This window comes from Caenorhabditis elegans, chromosome III (assembly GCF_000002985.6).
Source record: "Caenorhabditis elegans chromosome III".
Taxonomy (NCBI): Eukaryota; Metazoa; Nematoda; class Chromadorea; order Rhabditida; family Rhabditidae; genus Caenorhabditis; species Caenorhabditis elegans.
In genome coordinates, this window is record NC_003281.10 from 11721696 (window position 1) to 11732876 (window position 11181).

Sequence of the window (11181 nt, forward strand, 5' to 3'; positions counted from 1 at the left end):
GAAAAATGGTAAAGCAGATTAGATTTATCTGAAAAATGTCCTCTCCAGCTCCAAACTTCGTTTCCCACTCGGATCGCGTCAAGTCGGTGGACTTTCATTCTGAGAAGCCATGGATTTTGACTGCTTTGCACACTGGAAATGTTCAAATCTGGAATTATGACACTAAAACGTTGGTCAAGGCTATGGAGGTGAGTTAAAACGATTCTGATTTTTCAGTAAAGGAGGGGGTGTACTCTAGCTCTACTTACATAGGGGTGCTTATCTCAGCGGAGAGAAAATTTTTCAGAAAAATATCTACTAGCAAGTTATAGAAAATTTTAATTTCCCACATTTTCCAAATTGATCACTTTTCTATTTCAACTCTCCAGCCCCGATAAACTGGTTTTTACTAATTTTTTGAAACTTTTGTATTTTTTGGTTCTTTTTTTTCGGTCGTTTTTTATGGAATTTATGATCGACTTCGGAATGCCCAATTTTTCCTGACTTTTGACTTTTTTGACTTTTTTTTGGATTTTTCGGAATATCTGGGTATTTCTCTTTTCCCTCCCCCAGCCCCGCCTAAGCCTAAGACTAAGCCTATACGTAAGCCTAAACCTAAGCCTAAGCCTAAGCCTGAGCCTAAGCCTAAGCATAACCATAACCCGAAGCATAAGCCTAAGCCTAAGCCTAGGCATAAGCCTAATCCTACCCGAAGCGTAAGCCTAAGTCTAAGCCTACGCCTCAGCCTAAGCCTAAACTAGAACATTCACATTACATTTGCCAAGTTTTTCACCGTTTCAAAATTCATAAATTATATTTCCAGGTCTCCGAAAAATCCACGCGTGCCGCCAAATTCATCCATCGTAAAAACTGGATCGCCACCGCTTCCGATGATCAGCAAATCCGGATCTTCGACGCTGAAACGTTCAGCCTAATCAACGAGTTCACAGCTCACTCTGACTTTATTCGCTCCCTAACCGTGCACCCGACACTTCCCTACCTCATATCGGCTTCCGACGATCGTAAGATCCGAGTTTGGGATTGGGAAAACGAGTGGAGAATGGAGCAGGAATTCCAGGAGCATGCTCATTATATCATGCAAATTGCCGTGAACCCTGAAGACCCGGAGATGTTTGTCAGTGGATCGTTGGATAAAACTTTGAAAGTCTGGAAGCTCGGTGAGCAAGAGTCGATTTGCACTCTGGAGGGTCATGAGAAGGGGGTGAATTGTGTGGAGTTTCTGACCGGTGGGAGAATTGTTTCGGGCTCCGATGATTGCTCAATTTGTGTTTGGGATATTCAGGTGAGCGGGAATTTGAAGTTTTATAAACATGGTGCATCGAGCGGAAACACCACGCTTAACTTTAGGAGCTCGTATATCGCTGGTATTTTATTCTATCAAAATGTTGCTAATTGACAAAATATTCTTTGTTTGTTTCTCTATAATTTTGTAATTGACAACTATTTGATAAAGTCCAAACCAACCAAGATAAAAGTGGTCAAAGTTTAAAAAAAGACATGGTGCATCGGAACATTTTTCAGACCCAAAAATGCATTGAAACTCTAAAAAATGCTCACAAAAACAACGTTACCTTTGTCACCCCATTCAAGACATGGATTATCTCCGGAGCCGAGGATTCTACTGTAAAAATTTGGAATTCGCAGACTTTCTCGTGGGTTTCTTTAGCTCAACTTCAATAAAATAAATTCAAAACCTAAAACTTCAGATTGGAAAAGGAGTTGAATTTTGAGAAGGGAAGAGCTTGGTGTGTGGCTGCTGGAAAATCCGATGCAATTGCAGTTGGATTTGACTCTGGAGCTGTTACAGTGGAAATTTGAGCTTTTTCGGAAATTGTATGTGCTAAATAACGATATATTATAAATATTCTGCAAATGTATACAGTTTTTTGAAATAAAGTGTATTCAAGTTAAAGTTTCGAAAAAAACGTCTGAAAAGTATGGAATTTTGAGAACGAAAATTTGAAAAATACTGTTGTTTCCAACATAAAAAAAAGTGAATTTTTTGATTAAAAAAATTGGAAAATTTGTTTTTTTTTGTTGCAAAAACACAGGGTTCTGGCAATGCATGGGAAAGCCGTGTACTCCACACGGACAAATACATTTAGTTTTACAACTAAAATCGAGCCGCGACGCGACACACAACGCGCCGTAAATCTACCCCGGATATGGCCGAGCCAAAATGGCCTAGTTCGGCAAACTCTTCCATTTCAATTTATGAGGGAAGCCAGAAATCTGTGCAAAAAAATTATGCGTTTTTTTTTTGAAAAAAAATGTTTTTTCCGGAAAAATTGGCAAACTGTGGATTTTTTTTTAAGGTGTACATGTCCAAAAACCCCTTTATCATTCGACAAAGTATTTATCAGGCAATTCAAAGTCTCATAACAATATCATTAAGCCCAGGAATCGGTGACATTGAGAATTGGCGGCACGAATTGGAATTCTCATCGTTTTTCACAATATCGAACTCGAAAATCTGGTTGAGCAGTTCGTCGCACTGAAAAAACGTTATTTTAAATTTTTGAATTTTATTTTGAAATTCGACTTGCTATTTTCATGTTATGCTCATTGAACTTTCCAAGTTGTGCGAATTTCTTCCGATCGCGAAGAACATTTTGAATTCCGGTTAGAACGACAGTTTTCGCCGAGGAAAATGCGTCGGATTCTGAAATTATTCATAACTTTGAAAGAAAATTATTTTTGTTACAATGCAAAGTTGTATGAGTTTTTAAGTTTCTCAGTTTTCAAGTTTTTAACTTCAAGCGCCTCTAGCTCCGTAGAGCAGAACGTTAGAAAAAATTATCAACTAACAAAATATTTAGAATAATTTTTGCTACATTTTGTTAGGGAACAACTTTTTGATACCATTAATACCCGCAGAGTTCCAGGAAGGCAAAGTAAAAAGTGGCGCCAGCAGTATGAGCGCACGTATCTCCGCGCGGAAAATAGCTATCAAAAAGTTGTCAACTAACAAAATGTTTAAAAATTTATGGACTACATTTTGTTAGTTGACAACTTTTTTATAACTTTATTTTCTACAGAGATACGCGCATTTAAAAAGTTGTCAATTAACAAAATGCTGCAAAATATATTTTCAATGCTTTTATATCTCAAAAACATTTTATGTCCTACTGCTGCATGAATAACCTCATAAAAACTTACCCAAGTCAACTTCGGAAGAACTGAGCACATTTGTCAGACGGAAGAGCTTTTGCAAGGATAGTATGTGATATGGACGGTTGAGAAGCGTTACCATCTGTAATTTTGTAATTCGAATAAGAATAAAATTGTGGCAAAATCGGAAAAAAAATTCGAATTTTAAAAAACTAATTTAACTTTTCAAATCGTCATATCTTTGTTCATTTTCGAGATTTCTGGCTGTTTTTTGCTCTAATATTCAAATAAAACAAATGTTTTCAAAATAAAAAAAAAACCTACCTCATAACTCCTGACAACCACCTCAATAAGCTTCTCAACGTCTGCAACCCCTCCTAATTTTACAATTTTCTCATAGGCCACTGCTTCATAGTCGAGCAGCTCGATTTTCTCACTGTGACCTCGTCCAGCTTCAACGGAATCCAGAAATTCTGCCCACCATTTTGCAAATTTCATAGCATCGTCTGAGCCACTTGCCGCGTTCACCATTTCTGCGTAGGAGTGGTGGGCAAGGGAGATTAGGCACCTGGAAGTTGTTATAAGTCTGTAGGTTTGAGAGATAGAAAAAAGTTGAAACTGGTAAAATGTTGGAAATTTAATTTTCTACAATTTGTTAGTTGTCAATTTTTTGATAAAACTTAAAACAACTGAGATATGGGCGTTCAAAGTGAAAAGAACATGGTGTACCGAGCAGAATCACCTCGAATAACTTTGAAAGCGTATATCTCGCTGGTATTTTATTTTATCAAAAATTTGTCAACTAACAAAATGCAGTAAATGATATTTTCTACAATTTTGTTTATTTAAAATCTTACATATCAACTGGAGACTCTCTATTTGCGCCCTCCACCAGTCGAACACATCTTGAGTAAATTTGTTGGTCATAGGCTTCGACGGCTTCTGTGTAGACGTTTGTCATTTCGGATGATATGTCGGCTGAAATTTTTTTTAAAAATTAGCTTTGTAGTTGAAGATTCAGTTAACTTCAAGTTTGGTGAATATTAAATTTCAAAAAAAAATTTTTCACAAAAATTTTTAAAACTAATTTTTCGAACCAAATTAATTTAGCTGCGGTAAATGCAAATGCTATCAAAAATTTGTCAACTAACAAATTGTTCAAAATTAACTTTTTTACAAACTTGAACGGTGGAGTACCGAAATTTTAGACTTTAGCTAAAAATATACCATTTTTGAGAGAACTTTAAACTGCCATAACTTTAAAAAAATAAATTTTCAAAACGTCTCATAACGAAATTTGGCAGTTTTGGACTATTTTGGGTCTAAAAAAGCAAAATCTCAAATTTCGGTACTCCACCTTTAATGGTTTTTAAGAAATTTAATTTTCCAAAAAACAATTTTTTTAACCTACTTTTCTCAGCCGTGGTAAGCGCTATGAAAAAGGTGTCAACTAAAAAAAAAATTTAAAAAAACATTTTCTATTAAAAAAAATTTATTGACGACCTTCTTCTGACAACTTTCATGGTTTTTAAGAAAAAATATATTTTTTCTAAATAAAAATTTTTGTTATTTTTTTTCTCAGCAACCGTAAACGCTATCAAAAAGTTGTCAACTAACAAAACATTGCAAAATATATATTCTACATTTCATTAATCTTCAATACTCACAATAAATGCTCCCCGAGCCACAGGAACCCGGCGGAGTGAGCAGAAGCGGTGTAGGCGCGGCACTTCTTTCAACTTCCTTCCGAATTGTGCTCAATTTTTGCACAATTTCCTGAGCCACCACATTCCACTCTTCACATTGCTCCAAGTGCTCATCCATTTCTGCTAGTCGCTCCAGGTTTTGCTGGATTTCCTGGATTCGTTTCATTTTTTTTTGTTGCTGAAAGAATTCTAGTTACTTTTTTTTTTATTTTAAAACTAGGAAATAATGAGGAAAATCAATGAAAATTTTTGTTTAAAAAAGAAAAAAATTCGAGAAAAAGTCAACTGATAAGAGTGAAAAATTCGGGAAGAATGTTTGATAAGAGTGGTCAATAGGGTTATGGAATTTGCATTTTTGAATTTGACGTCAGGAATTATTCAAATTTTTTTAAATTCAAAAAACTGGAACGTTTCAATGGATTTTTATGAAAAAAACATTTTGAAAAAAATGAATTTTTCAAAAAAAAATTTCGTAAATTTTCAGAATTTTTCTCAAAAATTCGAAATTTTTATTCTAAAATTTTTTTCTATAATGAAATTTCCGCCAAATTTTTTTCCTCAAAACTTCGAAATTTTTAAAGCAAAAAAATAGAAAAAATCGCTGAATATCTCATTATCAAGTGATAAGTGATACGTTTTTCTTGCGAGAAAGCGAGAGAGCACATCTATCGAAGAGACGCAGAGAAATCAGGTTCCCGTGAGACGGGAAGTACATATCATTATGACCTCTTGATAATCTCGAGGGAAAAATGATAAAGATGAATTGATACGGAAAAGGAGGAGCTGGGAACCGGAAATGTTAAAAAAAATGAGGTTACGAGGGATATCTGGGGAACTTGGGGATTGTTGGGAACCGGTGATAAGTTTGAAAGTTGCGCTAAAAATTAAAAATTATAAGTTTCGCTCCAAAATTATGGAAAATTTGAAATATTCAATTTGGTATTAATATTTTTAATTGTTTGGGAGCTTTGAATTTCGCGCCAAAATTTCAAAATTTTGAAAATTTTGAAAATTTTGAATTTCGCGCCTAAATTTATAAGATGATTTGATTTTTGTATACGTTGAATTTTGCGCCAAAATTTAGAAAATTTGAATTTTTAAAGAATTTTTAATTTCGCGCCAAAAAATTTTGAACATTTGATTTTTTTTGGCGCGAAATTGAAAATTCTCAAAAATTCAAATTCTCTTATTTTGGCGCGAAATTCAAAACTCTTAAAAATTAAAATTCCGAAATTTTTTGGCGCGAAATTCAAAATTCTCAAAAAAAATAATTAAATCTTCAATTTTTTGGCGGGAGATTCAAAATTCTCAAAAATTCAAATTCCCAATTTTTTTGGCGCGAAATTCAAAATTCTCAAAAAGAAAAATTAAATCTTAAATTTTTGGCGGGAGATTCAAAACTCTTAAAAATTAAAATTTCGAAATTTTTTGGCGCGAAATTAAAAATTCTCAAAAAAAATAATGTAATCCTCAATTTTTGGCGCGAATGTCAAAATTCCAAATTTTTTTGGCGCGAAATTCAAAATTCACAAAAAAAAAAATTCAAATTCAAAATTTTTTTTTGAATTTTTTGTAAATTTTAGCAATTTTAGGCCCGGCTCACAATGGGCGGAGCTTGGTAGACTCCGCCCATTTTTCTGGCATTTTCCAATGACGTCAATTTTTTATCTAAAAAGTTATAAAATTTTGCAGCAAAATTTGAACTTCTGGTAGAAAATCGAAAAGGAACATTTCCAAAAAATGTGAAATTTTAGTAATAGCTACCAATTTTTCCAAAAACAGATGAGTTACCTACCTACCTGCCTACCTGACAAAGTAGAAACAGGTGTCACAGAATTGCACACACATACACACACATATTGGAAAATATTTGAATAATAACTTGTCGTCAGAGGTGGTGATGAAAGTGGTGGCAAAGAGCGGGTGGGGGATCATGCTCACAAACAATATGAACAATGTACGGAACAAATAAATTGACAGAAATAGTGTTGGAGACGAAGAGACGCAGACGTTTGGGAACACGGAACAACTTTTCGAGAAGCCTAAGAAACAAGTGTATGTAATGGATATATTGTATTGGGTTCTGGATTTTCTGGATTTTCTATTGAAATATCACAATAAACAGGGTGATTTTGGTGGGAAATTCAAATTTGTTGAGAAAAGTTATGACGGAAAATTAGAATTTATTGAGGAAAATTATGGCGGGAAATTAAAATTTTCTGAGAAAATTTCTGTATGAAATTCAAATTTGTTGAGAAAAATTATGGCGGGATATTCAAATTTTTAGGAAAAAAATTGGCGGGAAATTCAAATTTACTGAAAAAGTTTAGGCACAGAATTTAAATCTACTGTGAAAAATTTCGGCAAAAAATTCACATTTATTGAAAAAAAAGAATGGCAAAAAATTCAAATTTACTGAGAAAACCTATGGCGGGAAATTCAAATTTATTAACAACAATTTTGGCGTAAAATTCAAATTATCTGCGGAAAATGTTGGTGAGAATTTCAAATTATATTGAGAAAATTCTGGCGGGAAATGTAATTTTAAGAGAAAAATATTGGCGGAAAATTCAAATTTATTGTGAAAAATTATGCCGGAAAATTTAAATTGATAGAGAAAAATTATGGCGAAAAATTCAAATTTTTAGGAGAAATATTGGCGGGAAATTCAAATTTATTGAGAAAAATTATGGCGGGAAATTCAAATTTTCTAGGGATAATGTTTCTGGGGAATTCAAATTTGTTGAGAAAATTTTAGGCACAAAATTCAAATTTATTGAGAAAATTTATGGCGGAAAATTCAAATTTTTAGGGAAAAAATTGGCGGGAAATTCAAATTGTCTAGGGAAAATGTTGCTGGGGAATTCAAATTTATTTAGAGAAATGATGGCAGAAAATTCAAATTTTTTGAGAAAAATTTCGGCTTAAAAAAAAACAATTTTCCATGAAAATTCCTAACTTACACATAGTTTGAACCCATTTATTCTACAGTAACTGCCACATCACAAAAACCCGCATAAAAAATGACTGTAAAAGGGTGTTTGAGAGTGTGAAGTACTTGACCCTTTCCCCCTTGTTAAGCCTCTTTTAAACGGCTTATTCATTAAGTAAACAAAGAGGAAATCGGGGAAATGGTAGAAAAATGACTGAATTTGATGTTAGAAAAACTTAGTTTGATAACAGCCGACAAATTACGGGATTGGAGATTTTTCAAGACGCGTAGATTTTCGGCTGCTTTTCTTTCAGCAAATTTTACAACACTTTAAGTTGCCGAAAATAAGCAGAATATCTTTTCAAATAAGGAATCAGAAACGAATGTTCGATCACTTAAATTTTCTTTGTTCTATTATTTTTCAAAAAACCACGATAATAGGCGGAAAAGAACACTTAAATTCCCAACAAATTTCCATTTATAAAATAATAAAATGAACGCCTTGGCTTCTTTTGTATTGAATAAAAGAAGTGAATGAAGAAATGAGATATAAGTGGAAAGAATGACTGAAGAAGTGAGAAAAACTAGTTGATTGCGAGAAAAAAAACAGATATTTTTTGGATATTTATTAGATAGGAATGTGGTTGTTTTGCGAGGGATTTTGTGATAAGGGAGGAATTTTGGATATTTTCTGCATTTTTTTTCTGAAAGTTTTGGAGGTTTTTGGAAATTACAGGCTCTTTTGGCAACAATTGCAAATTTTTTTTCGAACAATCGTTAACTTTCGGCATATTTCCGGCAACTTTTGACAAATTTCCGGCAATTTTTGATAGTTTTAAGCAAACAACTTTTGACAATTTTCGGCAATTTTATTACAACTTTTTGAAACTTTTGCCAATTTTCTGCAACTTCCTCGAACCTTCCACAACTTTCGTCATGTTTTGGCATATTTCCGGCAATTTTTGATAGTTTTCAGCAACTATCTACAACTTGTGGCAATTTTGGCAACTTTCGGCAGCTTTCTTAAACTTTCCAGCAATTTTTGGCGATATTTGACAAATTGGTCCAGAAAAGTTCAGAAACTTTCGAAAACTTTTGACAAATATTCGACAAATTTTTTGCCAACTTTCGGCTGCTTTCTCTTGTCGGATAAATATTGGAGTTATTATATCTTTCCGTGAACTTACAAAAAATTGGAAAAAAAAGTTTCTAAAAAATCAAATCTCGAATTTTTCCACGCCGCCTCCACTTATTTCCAACAAATCAATCAAAACAATATCGTTTTTTGAAAAATGTGGAAATTGTTGTTGGTATTCGGATGTTTGTCAAGTTCCGTTTCCGGATATCTTCTGTCGAAAAGTGATCCGATTTGTCGTGACGAGAGTTTTCTCGTCTATTGGAAATCCAACGATCCGCAGGTGATCAAGGGAGACACTCAGTTCGACGTTACCAGCGATTGCCACGTGGAATTCCAGGTAATTCGGGGGTAACAGGGAGGTGTCGGCTGCTTTCTGGGGATGGGGGTTTTGGCGGAAAGTTGTCAACCTGTGAGGTGTCGGTCGCTACTTGTGGGGTGCCTGCCGCTACTCGCGAGGTGACGGCCGCTACCTCTGAAGTGCCTGCCGCTACCCGTGAGGTGTCGGCCACTACCTCTGAAGTGCCAGCCGCTACCCGGGAGATGTCGGCCGCTTACTCTAATTGACCCAATTTTCAGGCTTGGTGGGAGCTCTTCATTGGTTTGGTTTTCGTGATCTGGATTATGCAGTTCTTGCCGGCCGTCATCAACTTCATTGAGGGACCCGACAGAAGAGTGAAATGTTGCGGTGAAAAATGAAACTGATTAATAAAGTTTTTGACTGAAGCAGCCGACACATTGCAGGTTGTGCCGTCAAGCTCGCGGAAGGCACTTTTCGGGTGCGCCTGAAGCAGCCGACTCTTCACAGGCGGCGCATCATGGGGCTTCCCCCTTGCAACTGACACCGCACAGGCTGCCAGAAAAGTGCGCTAGGAGCAGCCGACACATTACAGGTTGCTAAAAAATATTTACCACAACGGAAACCCTAGTAAATGTTCTAAAAATTATCAAAATAGTAGCAGCCGACACAATATAGGAAACGCAAAAATTCCAAAAAAAAAAACTATGTAGAAGTTCGAAATGATACGAGAAGGACAAAAGGTGTTACACAATCTAAATGAGAAAAAGCGCGCGGAGAATGTCGTTAAGGCTTCTCCCTTTCTATGGTATAATTAGTCACAATCAGCTGCTGTTGTCTTTTTCCTTTCTCTCCCTCTCGAGGTCAAGCACTTGCAGGGGGGCGAGAAACAGATGTAATAATCAGTCGAAAGGGGTAAATCGTTTGGAAAACAAATGCAGCCGACAGTATACAGGAGCAGCCGACATTTCACAGGTAGGGAAACATATTTACTGTACAAGCAGCAAATAATAGAAACGGACAAATTTTGGGACAGGATAGAAGTAGTTGATAAATTATGGGTCATCCTTAATTGCAGCCGACAGTTTACAGGTGACGAAAAAAGCAGCCGACAACTCACAGGCCATCATAGCTCTGGACCACAAGCAGCCGACATCTCACTGGCTTACCAAAATAGAAATTGCAGCCGACATCTCGTAAGCCGTGCTCTTCACAGAACAATCTAGATTGCGACAGCAGCCAAGACTTCAAAGGAGGTAGATGAGCCCAGTTTAGGGAAAGCAGCCGACACCATGAGATCCTACCCCGGTCAGAGAGAGCAGCGGACACTTCACTGGCTCTATTTTTCCTTTTTCTCACAGTTTTTCTTTCAAAAAACCGTGACCTCCCACTGATCGTCATAGCCTTGAATCCCACATACGACACGTTTCACTTCGAGAAACAAATTTTCGCTGAAAAAAGTCAGTCTTCGGTATTTTCTTTGTCGGATTCTGCAGTCTCGTTGGATTTTGTGAGTTCTAGTCGGCAATATTTCAAAAATCAATAATTTTTTCAGAGTCTCATCATGCTAAATCTCAAATTTCTCATCTCCTGCGTGATCATCGTGATCTTTGCGATCGTCTACTCGGACGCCGGCGACGGAATGGACTTTAAAGTTTGTCAGGTTGCCGAAAATGTTGCTGAATACTATTTTTAGGGCCAAATTAGTTGTGGAGCGAAGTGCAATGAGCCATCGTTTGCCCATCACTACTACTGTTGCGGTGATGGCTTCAACGAGTGCTGTATTGGGCTTGAAGTGACATCTCAGGCCTTCAGATCCGATTGAAAGAACCGGCTAAATTTCAGATTTGGGTGATCATTTTGATGGCGGTTCTCACAATCATATCGATCATCTAGTGTATCATTGGATGCATGTGCTATTGCTGCAGAAAGTAGTTGGGGGTACATCGAACTACTTGGAATTTTTGTAAAGAATATAATAAAGTGATTAAAGATTTGG

General features: G+C 35.8%; 4 protein-coding genes and 3 non-coding genes across 8 annotated transcripts; 4 read left to right on the forward strand and 3 right to left on the reverse strand.

The window, feature by feature from the left end:
* Positions 1-10: 10 nt before the first annotated feature.
* On the forward strand, positions 11-1912 carry Y41C4A.32 (Beta'-coat protein). The gene is made up of 4 exons (NM_067117.5): positions 11-188; positions 803-1282; positions 1522-1652; positions 1707-1912. The coding sequence occupies exons 1-4, from the start codon at positions 36-38 to the stop codon at positions 1816-1818; spliced, it is 876 nt and encodes a 291-aa protein (NP_499518.2). The 5' UTR covers positions 11-35; the 3' UTR covers positions 1819-1912.
* On the reverse strand, positions 564-630 carry Y41C4A.26. The gene has a single exon (NR_052766.1). It is a non-coding gene; the product is annotated as an Unclassified non-coding RNA Y41C4A.26 (non-coding RNA).
* A 428-nt stretch (positions 1913-2340) lies between the features above and the next one.
* Y41C4A.12 (Exocyst complex component Sec10) lies at positions 2341-4995 on the reverse strand. 2 transcript variants are annotated; one of them, NM_067118.7, is made up of 6 exons: positions 4779-4995; positions 3969-4089; positions 3436-3679; positions 3160-3253; positions 2543-2662; positions 2341-2494 (listed from the first exon to the last, which is right to left on the reverse strand). In NM_067118.7, the coding sequence occupies exons 1-6, from the start codon at positions 4981-4983 to the stop codon at positions 2442-2444; spliced, it is 837 nt and encodes a 278-aa protein (NP_499519.1). In that variant the 5' UTR covers positions 4984-4995; the 3' UTR covers positions 2341-2441. The 2 variants fall into 2 exon arrangements, with proteins under 2 accessions (NP_499519.1, NP_871699.1); NM_181970.6 differs by having other exon boundaries at positions 2343-2494; positions 2547-2662; positions 4779-4986.
* Positions 4996-5486: 491 nt separating this feature from the next.
* Positions 5487-5557, forward strand: Y41C4A.25. The gene has a single exon (NR_052767.1). It is a non-coding gene; the product is annotated as an Unclassified non-coding RNA Y41C4A.25 (non-coding RNA).
* Positions 5558-6708: 1151 nt separating this feature from the next.
* Y41C4A.27 lies at positions 6709-6857 on the reverse strand. Its single transcript, NR_052768.1, has one exon. It is a non-coding gene; the product is annotated as an Unclassified non-coding RNA Y41C4A.27 (non-coding RNA).
* A 2059-nt stretch (positions 6858-8916) lies between these two features.
* On the forward strand, positions 8917-9610 carry Y41C4A.18 (uncharacterized protein). The gene is made up of 2 exons (NM_181957.4): positions 8917-9224; positions 9464-9610. The coding sequence occupies exons 1-2, from the start codon at positions 9042-9044 to the stop codon at positions 9581-9583; spliced, it is 303 nt and encodes a 100-aa protein (NP_871686.1). The 5' UTR covers positions 8917-9041; the 3' UTR covers positions 9584-9610.
* Positions 9611-10660: 1050 nt separating this feature from the next.
* On the forward strand, positions 10661-11177 carry Y41C4A.21 (UPF0506 domain-containing protein). Its single transcript, NM_001268209.3, has 4 exons — positions 10661-10692; positions 10738-10836; positions 10879-10977; positions 11028-11177. The coding sequence occupies exons 2-4, from the start codon at positions 10747-10749 to the stop codon at positions 11076-11078; spliced, it is 240 nt and encodes a 79-aa protein (NP_001255138.1). The 5' UTR covers positions 10661-10692; positions 10738-10746; the 3' UTR covers positions 11079-11177.
* Positions 11178-11181: the final 4 nt, after the last annotated feature.

Excerpts from the sequence above, each read along its gene's own strand:
- Y41C4A.18 (NM_181957.4), top strand. The coding sequence starts at position 9,042 with ATGTGGAAATTGTTGTTGGTATTCGGATGTTTGTCAAGTTCCGTTTCC. Across the intron at positions 9,225-9,463 it reads ATTGCCACGTGGAATTCCAG|GCTTGGTGGGAGCTCTTCAT; the intron begins GTAATTCGGGGG and ends CCCAATTTTCAG.
- Y41C4A.12 (NM_181970.6), bottom strand. The coding sequence starts at position 4,983 with ATGAAACGAATCCAGGAAATCCAGCAAAACCTGGAGCGACTAGCAGAA. Across the intron at positions 4,090-4,778 it reads TGGCTCGGGGAGCATTTATT|CCGACATATCATCCGAAATG; the intron begins GTGAGTATTGAA and ends AAAAAATTTCAG. Across the intron at positions 3,254-3,435 it reads TGGTTGTCAGGAGTTATGAG|ATGGTAACGCTTCTCAACCG; the intron begins GTAGGTTTTTTT and ends ACAAAATTACAG.
- Y41C4A.21 (NM_001268209.3), top strand. The coding sequence starts at position 10,747 with ATGCTAAATCTCAAATTTCTCATCTCCTGCGTGATCATCGTGATCTTT. Across the intron at positions 10,837-10,878 it reads GCGACGGAATGGACTTTAAA|GGCCAAATTAGTTGTGGAGC; the intron begins GTTTGTCAGGTT and ends TACTATTTTTAG. Across the intron at positions 10,978-11,027 it reads AGTGCTGTATTGGGCTTGAA|ATTTGGGTGATCATTTTGAT; the intron begins GTGACATCTCAG and ends GCTAAATTTCAG.
- Y41C4A.32 (NM_067117.5), top strand. The coding sequence starts at position 36 with ATGTCCTCTCCAGCTCCAAACTTCGTTTCCCACTCGGATCGCGTCAAG. Across the intron at positions 189-802 it reads CGTTGGTCAAGGCTATGGAG|GTCTCCGAAAAATCCACGCG; the intron begins GTGAGTTAAAAC and ends TTATATTTCCAG. Across the intron at positions 1,653-1,706 it reads TGGAATTCGCAGACTTTCTC|ATTGGAAAAGGAGTTGAATT; the intron begins GTGGGTTTCTTT and ends CTAAAACTTCAG.